This window comes from Artemia franciscana, chromosome 16, assembly GCF_032884065.1.
Source record: "Artemia franciscana chromosome 16, ASM3288406v1, whole genome shotgun sequence".
Classification (NCBI taxonomy): Eukaryota; Metazoa; Arthropoda; class Branchiopoda; order Anostraca; family Artemiidae; genus Artemia; species Artemia franciscana.
In genome coordinates, this window is record NC_088878.1 from 11,717,298 (window position 1) to 11,731,760 (window position 14,463).

A 14,463-nucleotide genomic window follows, 5' to 3' on the forward strand; every position below is an offset into this window, starting at 1 on the left:
TGGGTAAGGGAGAAAACCCCTTTACACGTCGAGGATAACCCTGAATAAGATACTAAGTACGAACAAAAAAAGTATTCAAGTTAAGGTAAAGAGCGTGAGACAAACATGGGTGTCAATAAGGGGGGCAGAGGGGCTCCAGCCACACACACACCGGCTGAATGACACTGCCTTATATTTTATATTTTTGTTCCGAGATCTCTATTTTACAACATTGGAAAGACCGACTAGACCAGGTAAGTCCCCCCTAAAATTCAGTTTATGGGCGCCCATGGAGACAAAAAGTTATCCTATACATGAGGGGTCTGCAACCCCCCCTAATACTCTGCTTTCACTAAGATTTGTTTTTAGTCCTTTAGGAATGAATGCTTTAACTACACTACTACTATTAACTCACAGCAGCACCAAGCTGTATGCTTTAACATAAAAATAATCGGGTAAATAATTTATATTAGTTATCATGATGCTTTGATAATCAAAGTGTCTTTATGTCCAAGCCACTGGGGTGCCGATTTGGGGGGGGGGTAGGTAAAGAGGGAGGCTAATTACCTCTTCATAGATTTTGAAAACTATCTTTTTGACATGACCATTGAAAAGATAAAAACAACAATAAATACCGCCCCTAGAGTTTGAAAATATTTTTTTTTTATCTACTTTGAAAAAAAAAGAAACCTTGCCCTCTGCATTTTCGGGAGTTGACGCCCCTCCAAAATTTTAAATAAAAAACAAGTTATTTAACTGAAAGAAAGAACAACGTTCAAACTTAAAACGAGCAGAAATTATTACGTATATGAGGGGAGGGCAGTTGCTCCATACTCATTACCTTGCTATTTACATTAAAGTATGACTTTATGTTCAAACTATGTAAAAATAACTCCTGAAACATACGGTCGTTTAATTAGAATAATAAGCATCTTTAGAAGTTCTAAGAAAAACTTAAAACGTCAAGAGTGAGTTTTAATGTTTCTTCTTATTTTCAACTAAAAAAACTTGTTTTTTCGCTTAATTTCTGATCGTTTTGAATAATGCCGGGATATCCAGTTCCCCCTCCATGGAACATTCTTTTCTTCCTCGATAAATTCCCCAATGAAAAGATTCTCTCACGTACCCTCCCCCACAAGAGAAATCTTACTTGACTTGACTTAAGTCTCCTGCCGGGCACTGCTTGGCGTAGAGAGTGACGTCTGCCACCTCCACCCACTTCGTTCCATGGCGAGTATTTGCTCTTCGCCCTGTCTGATGTTTGCCATCGCCAAGAACTCGGACAAGCTGTCGGACCAACGTTTCTTCGGTCGGCCGCGAGGTCGCTTCCAACCAACTTTGATAGGGTCGAAGTCATAGATCATCTTTGGGGGTAGATGTGGTGGCATTCGAAGCAGATGCCCGAACCATCGTAAGGTTCGCTCGGCTGCTTGAGTCGAAAACCAAGACTGCTTTGTGATCTGCAGAAGCTTTTCATTGCTGACAAAGTCGGACCATCGTAGGCCCTCAATCCTCCTCAGGCTCTTTGCATGAAATACGTCTATTTTCTTGAGGGTTGCAGCTGATGCTTACCATGTCTCAGCTACGTAAAGCATCACAGAGCGGACTAGAGCGTTGAAGATCCGCAGTTTTGGTGTGCGACTGATATATGATTTTCGCCAGAGGTGACGATTCAGTCTACCCATGACAGAAGATGTTTTAGATAATCTTGCCTCCAGCTCGGGGAGAAGTGAGCCATTTGAAGATATTACGGAGCCCAGGTAGGTGAAGTCTTTAACAACCTCGATGCTAGTGGTGCTATCCAAGCTAACTGGTGAGTTGACAGTGGGAGAAGACTGATCTATGGCCATAATTTTAGTTTTGTTCCACTTTATATGCAGTCCTACTTTGGCAGCCTCTTCTCGCAGAATATCGGAGGGCTTCCAGCAGTTGCTCCATGGAGTCCACCAGAATGGCCAAGTCATCGGCAAAATTTACATCTGTGATGGTACGATCTCCGAGTTTGAGCCTAAAGCTGAGACTTGAAGTGGTTTTTGTCATAACGTAATCTATGATGACATTGCAGAGCTCTGGGGCCACTTCACATCCTTGGCGCATCCCTATCGTGATTTGAAAGAACGGGCTGCGCCGACCATTTACTTGTACACAGCTCTTCATCCCATGGTGCAGCGCCTTGAGGAGTCTGCAATATTTCTCGGGTAGGCCAGTCAACTCTAAAATCCGCCAAAGAGCTTTTCGATCGACTGAGTCAAATGCAGCACGGAAGTCAACGAAGGCAATAAATGCTTTCTGGAACTCTGTGGTCTTCTCTATTATAGGTCGAATCGTGAAAATCTGCTCGATGGTTGAACGATCCGACATAAGACCAGTTTGCTCCGGTCGCCGGATTTTTCGAATGATGCTCCGACATTGATCCAGCAGGACCATTGAAAACAGTTTGCCAGGGTCTGACAGTAGGGTTATTCCCCAGTAGTTGGAGCAGTCGCTTCTCGAGCCTATTCTCTTCCATAAGGGGATGATGACACCCTTCCGCCGATCCTCGGGAATTATCTCTGTTTGTCAGATTGTAGAGAACAGGGTGTGTAGAAACAGGAGCATTGCAGGACCTCAATATTTTAGCAGCTCTGAGCTTAAGCCACAGATACCAGCAGCTTTATTATTCTTGAGTCTTCTTACTGCATGTCCAATTTCTGAGGGACTGAAAGTCTCATCTGAAGGAACATATGTTCCAGGTCTTTGACTGCAAGGTTGGCTGGAACTATCATTAGGAGGCGCAGACGGACCAGTATTGTTGAGGAGCAAACAGAAGTGGTCCTCCCACCACTTAAGACAAGAACCTTCGTCAGAGAGAAGTGCACCATCACTGGACTGGACCCAACGTGGGAGTTTTATTTTCAGTGAGGTCTCGGAGATGCTTGAATAGGCTGCCCATGTCTTTCTTTTTTACAGCTAGCTCAATTTCATCGGCTTTCCTTGCAACAAACTGGGTTCTATCCCGGTGAATGAGTCTGTTCCGCACTCCATTGAGCCTCCGATATGTGGTCATGTCCCCAAGAAGTCTTGCTTTCCGTCTGTGCTCTATGAATTGCAGTGTTTCATTAGTTAGCCACGATTTCTTTGGATAACTCCTCTTGCCAAGCACTAGTTGTGCTGCTTCACTGGTCTGCAATTTAAAACGCTTCCAGAGATCTTCGCTGCTATTAAGTGAGCCAAGGGCCTCGAAGCGATTCGATATCTCGATACTGTACTTCTGGCGAGTATCTGGTTCCTTTAGTTTCCCAATATCTGCAGCGACGGGTTTTCTTTTCGATCATTGTGCATGGAAGCGAAGCCGAAGATCGACGCACACAAGCCTATGGTCTGCGTTTCTAAGCTCTGCTGATCAGTAAGTTCTGCAGTTCTTCAGCAATGATCTCCAGCGTTTGGAAATAATGACGTAGTCAATCATCTTCTTTGTACGACCGTCATTACTATACCACGTGTACTGATGAATAGTTTTACGTTGGAAGTAGGTGTTTGCAATGTAAAGGTCGTGAGATCGGCACAGTTCAAGTAAGCGGAGCCCATTGTTGTTAAGTAAATCGGGGGATACAGGACCAACTGTGCAACGCCAGAAACCCATATCATCGCGCACTGTCGCATCAAAGTCGCCAAGGAGAACAGTTATATCATGGGGGGTACTGTTGCAAGGCATCTGGACAAAGCAGAGTAGAAATCCTCCTTAGTTGCATCATCAGAATCGTTGGTCGGGGCATAGCATACGAGGACAGTCATCTTGCCATGCTTGTGTCCAAAGCGGGCCTTCATTAATCTATCCGATACAGCTTCGTGTAAAAGTAAGGCCTTTCTTGTAAGGCCATTTAGTGCAAGGCCAACACCATTCCTTTTCGAGTTTCCTCCAGACCAGAGCAATGAGTCACTGTCACCTATTCGCTCTTCTCCGCTTCTGGTAAGACGTATTTCTGTAAGACCTGCAATTGACACTTTATTCTTGCGAAGTTCTTCAGAGAGTAGGTTCTTTGACGCAGGTGCATTCAAAGTCAAGACATTTCAGGTGGATATTCGTAGCCCCCTTCGATCCATAAGGTGTAGTGTGTAGGTGTAGTGTCGTCAGCATATTCATTGACGCGCGATGGTCGAGATCTTAAAAGGGAATCCGGGTCCGAGGCTATATTGTCACTTTTCGTAGCACTTAATTTTCTGGTTGAGGGTCGCTAGCCCAACCGACCCTAGGCCTGGAATCTGATTAAACCTAGGTACTGAGATTCCCGGGGTGGGTTCCACCCGCCACATGAGGTTGCGGCCGTCCTGATCGGAGTGTTTAGTTAGGGGAGAAACCCCATATCCAGAGGCACGTGATCAGCAGACAGAGTCTGCCTCATTCCGGACGAACTCCATTCACCTTCAAATCCCCCCGCAAAGAAATCCCCCGCAAAGAAAATCATCCATCCCAATTGCTAATACTATATATAAACAATGGGTGAAGATTATAGCTTGCAGCCATTTCCCCAGGGATTGTTGGGGAGAAGTTATCTTCGAAGACATAGCTATTAGAATTTTTGAACCTATTGAACAAAACGGCTATCCCAAAATTTTGATCAGAAGATTTTGGGAAAATGGGCGTGGGAGGGGGGCTAGCTGCCCTCCAATATTTTGTCACTTACAAAGGGCAATAGAACCTTTGATTTCCGATCAAACGAGACCTCTTGTGATCTTCTAGGATAACTGGCTCGACAATTTTTAACCATAAAATACATTATTCATCAATTATAATAATTTATTAATCGGTGAGAGTATGTGTCTGAGGTATAATTTTTGAAATTAAAAGATTGAAGCTTAGAACAGTATTTTTGTCCTTCTGTAAGATAAATCTGGCAAACCATACAGATATAGTAGTAGTAGCCAGTAAGTGGGAAAAATAGTATTGACACAAGCTTTTAAAACCAATTTCTTGCCATATAAATTGTCTACCTCTTTCGTAGAAATAAGACATTAAGTACAAGCAAGTCATTCCTAAGTCTTAGCTTGTTTTATCGACAGGTCTATTTTGTTTTGAGAAGACTGCAAGCATCCATCCCCTTGCTTACCATAAACTTTTGAAGTAACTTGCGGTGACATTTAAAACGAGTATAGCTCGCGAAACAGTAGGAATGACAAAATTGAGTCATGATAATAGTCAATATTTTCGATAAATAAAAGGATCTTCCAGTTTACACACTGGGCCGAATATTATCTAGGGAGTGTCTAGGGAATACACACTTGGGTTATGGTTGAGGTGACCATTATGAATGGCAAATAAAAGAGAGACTCAAAGGCAGAGGAGGTGGGAATGGGTTCACTGTTGTAGACGATGTTCCTACACATCTATGATAGGACTAGCTCCAGATGTCGGTGGAGGGGCATAGAAATCTTGGTTACGTATCTGTCATAGTGCCTATTTATATAGAAGTTGGGTAGAACCGGTTTTCCGTTATTTTGCGATCTATATGAAAGAAATTCTTTTAGTTTGCGATGCAATCTGTATTGAAAGAATAAAGTGTTTGACCCTGGATTTTTAAAATAAAAATTTGGGATCTACCAAAGACTGAAGAAGAAGCAATTAGATTTTCCCAGGATAAAGGACTGTCGCTCAAAACTAAACAGAGCGTCAATAGGCATAATCTGAGTTTGTGCTCTTTTGACTAAAGCCTCGTTAGAGGTGTATTAGCCGGGCATGTCAGAAACAAGCCGGTTTACGTGTAAACACTTGGTGTGCTCACAGCAAAAAAATTGCACCGAGATACTTCCCACAACCATATTAAATCCCTGAATTTTCCAAATTAACATACTCAGTTATTCCTGTGTTACACCCTTTTGACAATGCGTATACACATATTTTCCTCTACTTTATTTTAATAAAAATAAAATTACAAAATGAATGTAACTGTTCCTTTATTTGAAATTTCGCAACCCCTAAATTTTTTTCACCCGGGTCAAGTGCCCCCTCTACCCCCTTAAAACTACCTCTGGGGAGGTTAAGGTTAAAAATAAATTGTTATTAAGGGTCAACGCAGGGTCCCTCCCTCCACCCCAGGCACCCTTTGAATTAACAGTAAAATATACACATAAAAACTTTGCTAAATTAATATATCTACTTATAGTTACTCCCATCAAACTTTGACCTAATCAACTTATAACCCTATTAAAAAGCTAGAATACATATTTTATTTGACATTTAAAAATCTACTACAAAATCAGTCTATTACTGTTAACAAATAAAAACAGTTTCAAATTCATTGAAAAGGATTTGACTATTTCGAATGTCTCCATTTCATAACGGTCAAATTTTGTATTTATTAACGTTTAAGCTGAACATGCCATCAATAAATATTAGCCAATCAGCGTTCAAGGTTACATTTCCGTTGTCAGGTGTATCAGTTGGAAAATTCTCTCAGATAAGAAGTGTAGTTCAAATCGAATAAGTAGCTCAGATAAGAAGTGTAGATAAGAAATGTTCGAATATCAGACCCCTGGTATATTGCAGTTAATTAGTCGAACGGGGTGTAAGCTGGTTCAAGAAAATACGGTGGCCCGCCACCCAACTGGATGGGGCCTCCGTCTCCCCGGGGCAGTGACTTTTTATTGTCAAGCTTCCGAGAGATATTTTTGAAGATACAGTAGTTCTGATTTTGGAAAGAGTGGGATTTATTTATAAAATGAGGCTGGTGATGTATTTTTCTTGAATAAATCGTTGCTTTTGTTTTGTAGCTTATTCAGCCCCGGAGGAGGCATCCACGGCTGTGAATAAACTTGATAGATTTCCAAGCCGTCCCAATCATTGTCTAGGAGTGACTGTTTCGATTGACAATTGCAGACTGTTCATTGGGGGCCTACCCAAAGATAAACATCGAGAAGAAATCTTTGATGAAATATCTCGAGTTACCGAAGGAGTTGTTGATGTCATTTGCTACCCAGGCATTGCTGACAAATCCAAATCACAAGGCTTTGCGTTTGTGGAATATGAGAGCCACTAAGCAATGGCGATGGCACGTGGCAAATTGCTGCCACAGAAAATTCTTATATTTGAGCAGAGAGTAGCAGTCGATTGGGCTGATTCTGAGTCTCTGGTCAGTGAGGAAATGATGAAAATGTAAGTTTAATTTTTGTTATAGACCTAATCACAGATTCTAACGATCCATTTTCTGTTTCATAGGAAGCTTCAACCCTCTCGCAATAGGTACAGGAAAAAAGTTAAACTCTTCGGCTATATGAGGGGATTTGTTGTATTTTAGAAAGCAGCCTAGACAAGGTCTAGTAGAGCTGGAATAGCCTTAGAAACTTTCAGGAATCCAGATGTTCCTGGGAATTCTACTGATAGATAATAATTACAAGATCCATGAAAATTTTTTTTTGGACCTTACTGATCCCTTTACTCCCCCCGATAAAGTTTACAAGCAGTAAAACTCACTATTACAATTGTAATTATTATAATTGTTCGCAATTATTATAATATTTCTCGCTTTTTCATTCTTCTTCATAGCTCCATTATTTCTTGTCATGATTAACGAAATTGGCAAGAAATTCCCCCAAAGATGAAAATATGTTGATGACTTGTCGATCCTTGAAGTATGTCATAGGAATATTAAAAGTGACCCCGTTGAAATCCTAACCCAATGTTCGGATGAATCCAAGAATCTGAATATGACAGTAAATCCCACTAAATCACAGATAATGACAATCAACTTCTTGAAATCTACTCCTGCTTTTTGCGATCCGATCCCAAACGAAATGCTAGTGAAACATGTTAAGCTTCTTGGTGTTACAATTTCTAATGACCTTAAGTGGGACACACATGTTTCCAACATTGTTAAACAAGGAAATGTTTCACTATCCATTTTTAAGCTACTAAACAAATTTAATTGTCCTAAGATACATTCCCTCCATGTTTACTTATCCTTTATCAGGCCGTTATTGGAATATGCATGTCCGGTCTGGCATTTGCAACTTTCAAATGAACTTAGTTACAAAATCGAGTCGGTCCAAAAGCGTCCGCTCAGGATCATTTACAAAGAAGGCAAAATTCCATACTCCTTCCTCCTTAAAGCTGCGCGCATTACCACCTTAAAAGAAAGGATGGAAAAAATTTGCCTGCTTTTCGCTAAATCAGTCATTTCCAATCCCCGTACTGAGGACTTACTCCCTGATTTTCACAATCCCATTAGACTCCGACTTCCCCGGTCAGCCTCCTTAGCAATCCCAACTTACTCTCCGATCCATGCTGTTACAGAAAGGTTTCGCAAAAGTTTTATACCCTTTATTCTGGAACACCTTAATAATAATTCTTGATTATGTAATTGCCAAATTCCTCTTTTCCTCTATTGCCGTTTTTATTTTTTTTTATTTGCTGCGATGTTTTTGTAATTTAATTGTTAAGTTTACTGATTTGCCCTTTATCTTTGATGATTTTGCTTTTTTAATTCCTTTTAATTTTAAGTGTTTGAATTAATGTACTGTTTTCAATTTTTTTTTCTTCTTAGCTTTCAGTGACATATAAAGCAAATTCGGCTCTATAGAGCTTGTGATAGTCTTTTGCAAATAAATATTATCTTATCTTATCTTATCCAGGATAAATCAAAGGTGTCACTTAAAATTAAGTTTCCAGAGTGACTTCTAGCTGAGAAGCTGCCCTTTGGTCAAGCAACCACAAAACAGTGCCAATTAAAGGATACACCCTTCCAGTCGGGAAATCTTCTTGATTTTGCAGAATCCTCGCCACCATGTCAGATTTTGAGTCTCCAGCCAAAGCAAAGACAAACAGCTTGGCAGCATTAAGCAGAGGAAATGTAAAAGTGACTCTACATGGTGGCTCATTAGGAGAGTCTTCAATAGGAGCAACAAGTCTTTCGTGATCTTCTAGCAGTGCATGATCCGGAAACAATGAGAGGTGTGTCCATCCGGACCCATCCCTAAAAGCAGAATATGAAATACAGGAACCCAATCATTGAAATGTTTTCGTAGCTTCTCCTCGTAATCAATAGCGGCATTACTGGGGGTCAGTGAGGTGTCAACAGGAATAAACTGCTTCTCATCAATAGGAAGAATCGCAAGCAATTTTCGTTTGTACGTCCCAAACGTCGATTCAGAATGATGAACGGGAACTATCCTTTCGTCACAGAAGAAAAATTTCCATTTGATCAGATCTACTGATCAAATTCTCTTCTTAAGAAGCCAGTGCATAAGAAATGAACCATGGAGCCGCCTGATAACCCAACAGTAAATGTATTCTTTTCTGCTATGACGGACTCAGCAGTTGAAACCAATATCTCTATAAGTCGTTCGGAAACCCTTTGGCTATCTTTGACAACTTCAATTTTTCGTACATTTTGAAAATTCTCACACATTTTAACAGGTGCTGATAGAAACATCTTTTAACGCTATTTTGTCTGTTGTTGTTGTAATTGAATGGAGCTTCCAGAATTTCTTCTTAATGCTCCAAATTAGCCGTTTATTCACAGTAATAAGCTAATTTGTCTAATACAGTGAATTTTAAATCCTCTTCTCTTCTTCAATTTTTTTTTGTGTCTTTGCATTTTTTTTTCTTACCAAAACGCAATTGAATGTTCGATGCACTTTTTAATGCTTGGTGTGTTTTTTGATCTGAATCTTTGGCAGCAACATAATAAAGAATGAAATTTAGCCCTCAGTAACCAAAAATTTAAAAACATATTAAAAAAATATACCAATCGATCGGCCTGACGGGCTCAAATATGTAAAAGTATGTAGAGCGACTTCATGACAACAAACCAAACCATTTTCAGCTATTACTGGTTTCAGCTCATGACTGAAAATAGTTTCTGTAGTGTAATTAGCATTAAAATCACCCAGGAAATAAACATAATTTATCAGATAAAAACGTTGCTTGCTTACCTAAGTACAGGGAGAATTCATGCGAATTCTCACTTGAGCAAACTGGCATATAAACATTAACAAGTATATTAGTAACTATACCAGCATGAATTGACTGTGGTACTGTTGGAGAATCAATACACATTTGATATAACACGGTAAAATGCTGGTAGTGTAAGTCAGACCCGTGTTGGAGATATTATGCAGATATGCCAGCGAAACCAGGGGCTTTCCGGAGTTTTAACTAACGGATAGTACACTTTATATCAGAAGGAGCATTTAGAAAAGTGCTTCTTTTTTTAGAAGGGGCTGTAATTTACATTTCAAACTAGTTTCACTGTCACTTTCCAGCTTTAAATTCTTAGATTTAAAGACGTCACGGTAATGCTTAAGCCCCTCTTCCTCACTTACGTTTGAGGCAGGTCGACTTTCTGACGCGATTTTTTCAAACAATTCCACATGTGGCTTGGATCACTGATCGGTTCCTTAGATACTCCGTCAGCATTCTCCATCTTGTTCTGTCAACCAACATACTGTATTTCTTCTTGGCTCTTCGGAAAAGATTAAACAGGGTCATACTTCTAAGCTTATTTGAGTCGGGTCAAATGCCACACCAAAACTTGGTTCTCGCCATCTAGCAATTTTGGGTTTAGGGCAGGTATCCCATCCCAGTTTGCGGGTGCCTTTTCTACTTTTGCACTTTGGTACAGCAGCGGTCTCTGCAACTTCCATTGCATGAATATTCTCCCAACAATAAACATCCAAGGCTATTTGGTCTTTACTTCCATGTAGCAACAAATGATATGGTACTTTAATTTTGTTTAGAATATTATCAGATGTGGCAGCGTACATCTCTCTGTTTATTTTCGACCACTCCGACTTAGTATAGAATTTTCCACTTTCGGGGGTAGGGAAACTGGCTTGAATAGAAATTTGAAACTTAGGCCAAGATGGTCACTCACTGTGAGTTCTGATTCTACTAGAACTCATCCTGACAGTCTTACGTTGGTTAAAACATGGTCGATATTACTAGTCGAGCCTAAATTATCAATAAAAGACAATTTCTGACTTTTCATATATGTAGACACATCGTAAGGTAAGCTGGCGAGAAGTATATCAATTAATTTACCAGGACTGTTTGGGTTGCATTGAAAATCGCCACAAATCACGTGGCGCCTGTTGTTAAGTTTATGGGTGAGCCTACTTAAGCAGTTACACACTTCTTTCTCCGAGAACCTTTTCTCCGATTTTTCACTCTTATGGTATGCCGGTAAGTAGACATTAATTAAGAAAAATCCAGATGTTCCTGGGAATTCTACTGATAGATAATAATTACAAGATCCATGCAAATTTTTTTTGGACCTTACTGATCCCTTTATTACCCCCGATAAAGTTTACAAGCAATAAAGCCCACTATTAAAATTGTAATTATTATAATTATTCGCGATTATTATAATATTTCTGGCTTTTTCATTTTTCTCCATAGCTACAGGATAAATCAAAGGTGTCACTTAAAACTAAGTTTCCAGAGTGACTTCTAGCTGAGAAGCTGCCCTTTGGTCAAGCAACCACAAAACAGTACCAACTAAAGGATACACCCTTCCAGCCAGGAAATCTTCTTGATTTTGCAGAATCCTCGCCACCATGTCAGATTTTGAGTCTCCAGACAAAGCAAAGACGCACAGCTTGGCAGCATTAAGCAGAGGAAATGTAAAAGTGACTCTAAATGGTGGCTCTTTTGGAGAGTCTTCAATAGGAGCAACAAGTCTTTCGTGTTCTTCTAGCAGTGGATGATCCGGAAACACTTCAGCAGGTGTGTCCATCCGGACCCATCCCTAAAAGCAGAATATGAAATACAGGAACCCAATCATTGAAATATTTTCGTAGTTTCTCCTCGTAATCAATAGCAGCATTACTGGGGGTCAGTGAGGTGTCAACAGGAATAAACTGCTTCTCATCGATAGGCAGAATCGCAAGCAATTTTCGTTTGTACGTCTCAAACGTCGATTCAGAATGATGAAAGGGAACTTTCTTTTCGTCACAGAAGAAAAATTTCCATTTGGTCACATCTGCTTTAGCTTCTCTTCTTAAGAAGCCAGTGCATAAGAAATCGACCATTTAGCCGCCTGATAGCCCAACAGTAAATGCATTCTTTTCTGCTATGACGGACTCAGCATTTGAAACCAATCTTCTATATATCTTCTATATACATAAAAATAAGTTGTTTGTCTGTCTGTCGACTGATGTCAATATAAGGATTGAGCTATATGACGTCTGAATTATTTCATTATATACCAACTCAAAAATGAATGTATTCAAGCCGAAGTAGCTGAGTTGGTAAAGCGTTGAGTTCCAGGTTCTAGGTCTGAGAGGTTCCAGGTTCGAACCTTGGCTTTAGCATTAATACAAAAGAAAAAAAAACTAAAAAAGGTAAAAACTACAAAGAAGACTAAAAAGAAAATGCTAAAAAAACTAAAAAACTAAAAAAGGTAAAAATCTGAAAAAGAAAAAAAAACTAAAAGTAACTAAAAAAAAGTAAAAACTACAATAAAAACTAAAAAGAAAAGAAAAACTAAAAACTAATAAGAAACTAAAAAAAACTAAAAAACTAAAAACTGAAAAAGAAAAAAAAAGAAAAAACTGAAAAATAAAGCAGAAAAAGAAAACTAAAAGAAATAAAAATACAAACAAAAAAAAATAAAAAAGGTAAAAACTAAAAAAAAATAAAAAGAAAAAAGAAAAAAAACTAAAAAAGCTAAAAAAAGGTAAAAACCAAAAAAACTAAAAAGAAAAAAAGGAAAAAAATAAAAAAATTATTTCATCATATACCAATTCAAAAACGAATGTATATACAGAGCGGGACAGAGGGAATAAAAAAAAACTAAAAAGAAAATACTAAAAAAAGCTAAAAAACTAAAAAAGGTAAAAATCTAAAAACTAAAAAAGAAAAAAAACTAAAAAAAACTAAAGAGAATATACAAAAAACTAAAAAACTAAAAAAACTAAAAAAGGTAAAAAACTAAAAAAGAAAAAAAACTAAAAGTAACTAAAAAAAAGTAAAAACTACAATAAAAACTAAAAAGAAAAGAAAAACTAAAAACTAATAAAAAACTAAAAAAACTAAAAAACTAAAAACTGAAAAAGAAAAAAAAAAGAAAAAACTGAAAAAAAAGCAGAAAAAGAAAACTAAAAGAAATAAAAATACAAATAAAAAAAAATAAAAAAGGTAAAAACTAAAAAAAATAAAAAGAAAAAAGAAAAAAAACTAAAAAAGCTAAAAAAAGGTAAAAACCAAAAAAAAAAAAAAAATAAAAAAAGGAAAAAAATAAAAAAATTATTTCATCATATACCAATTCAAAAACGAATGTATATACAGAGCGGGACAGAGGGAATAAAAAAAAACTAAAAAGAAAATACTAAAAAAACTAAAAAACTAAAAAATGTAAAAAACTAAAAACTAAAAAATAAAAAAAAAATAAAAAAAAAAAATAAAAAAAAGGTAAAGCTGAAAAATAAAGAAGAAAAAGAAAGCTGAAAAAAATAAAAATAAAAATAAACTTAAAAGGTAAATGTATTCAAGCCGAAGTAGCTGAGTTGGTAAAGGGTTATGTTCCAGGTTCTAGGTCCGAGAGGTTCCAGGTTCGAACCTTGGCTTTAGCATTAATACAAAAGAAGAAAAAAAAAACTAAAAAAGATAAAAACTACAAAAAACTAAAGAGAAAATACAAAAAAACTAAAAAACTAAAAAAACTAAAAAAAGGTTAAAAACTAAAAACTAAAAAAGATAAAAACGAAAAAAACTAAAAAAAGGTAAAAACTACAAAAAAACTAAAAAGAAAAAAAAATAAAAAACTAAAAAAGTTAAAAACTACAAAAAAACTAAAGATTCTCTTTAGTTGAAAAACCAAAAAAAAACTAAGAAGAAAAAAAGGAAAAAAACAAAAAATTTATTTCATCATATACCAATTCAAAAACGAATGTATATACAGACTGGGACACAGTGAATATAAATGACGACCGGGACAGTCAAAGAGAAATTACAGACTGGGACACCGGGACACAAATGATGATTGGGACGTCTGTGTCGACTGACGTCATGTTTGTGTGTTGACTGACGTCATGTTTGTCGACTATAAATGACGGCTGGGACACAGGGACACAACCACAACGTGGACGCTGGGGGGGCACAGGGGGGGGGGGCACCCCAGCAGCTAGTATCTCTATAAGTCATTCGGAAACCCTTTGGCTATCTTTGACAACTACAATTTTTCGTACATTTTGAAAATTCTCACACATTTTAACACGTGCTGATAGAAACATCTTTGAACGCTAATTTGTCTGTTGTTGGTGTAATTGAATGGAGCTTCCAGAATTTCTTGTTTATGCTCCAAATTGGCCTTTTATTCACAGTAATAGGCTAATTTGTCTATTACAGTGAATTTTAAATCCTCTTCTCTTCTTCAATTTTTTTGCATCTTTGCATTTTTTTCTTACCAAAAGCAATTGGATGTTCGATGCACTATTTAATGCTTGGTGTATTTTTTGATCTGAATCTTTGGCAGCAACATAATAAAGAATGAAATTTAGCCTTCAGTAACC

General features: G+C 37.8%; 2 protein-coding genes across 2 annotated transcripts in view; both read right to left on the reverse strand.

The window, feature by feature from the left end:
• Nucleotides 1–8,608: 8,608 nt before the first annotated feature.
• Nucleotides 8,609–10,376, reverse strand: LOC136036761 (6-phosphogluconolactonase-like). The gene is made up of 2 exons (XM_065719085.1): nucleotides 10,276–10,376; nucleotides 8,609–8,924 (listed from the first exon to the last, which is right to left on the reverse strand). The coding sequence occupies exons 1-2, from the start codon at nucleotides 10,374–10,376 to the stop codon at nucleotides 8,609–8,611; spliced, it is 417 nt and encodes a 138-aa protein (XP_065575157.1).
• Nucleotides 10,377–11,381: 1,005 nt separating this feature from the next.
• The window catches only part of LOC136036762 (6-phosphogluconolactonase-like), a 73,264-nt gene continuing 70,182 nt past the window's right edge, over nucleotides 11,382–14,463 (reverse strand). Inside the window, exon 2 of the mRNA XM_065719086.1 lies at nucleotides 11,382–11,699. Coding sequence (XP_065575158.1) covers nucleotides 11,382–11,699 — 318 coding nt within the window. The remainder of the gene's footprint in view (nucleotides 11,700–14,463) is intronic.

What these genes read in the sequence shown, in the direction of transcription:
- LOC136036761 (XM_065719085.1), bottom strand. Translation starts at nt 10,376, where the DNA reads ATGGAGAATGCTGACGGAGTATCTAAGGAACCGATCAGTGATCCAAGC. An exon ending in AAAGTCGACCTGCCTCAAAC is followed by an intron (nt 8,925 to 10,275) that starts GTAAGTGAGGAA and finishes TTCTGCTTTTAG; the next exon opens with GGATGGGTCCGGATGGACAC.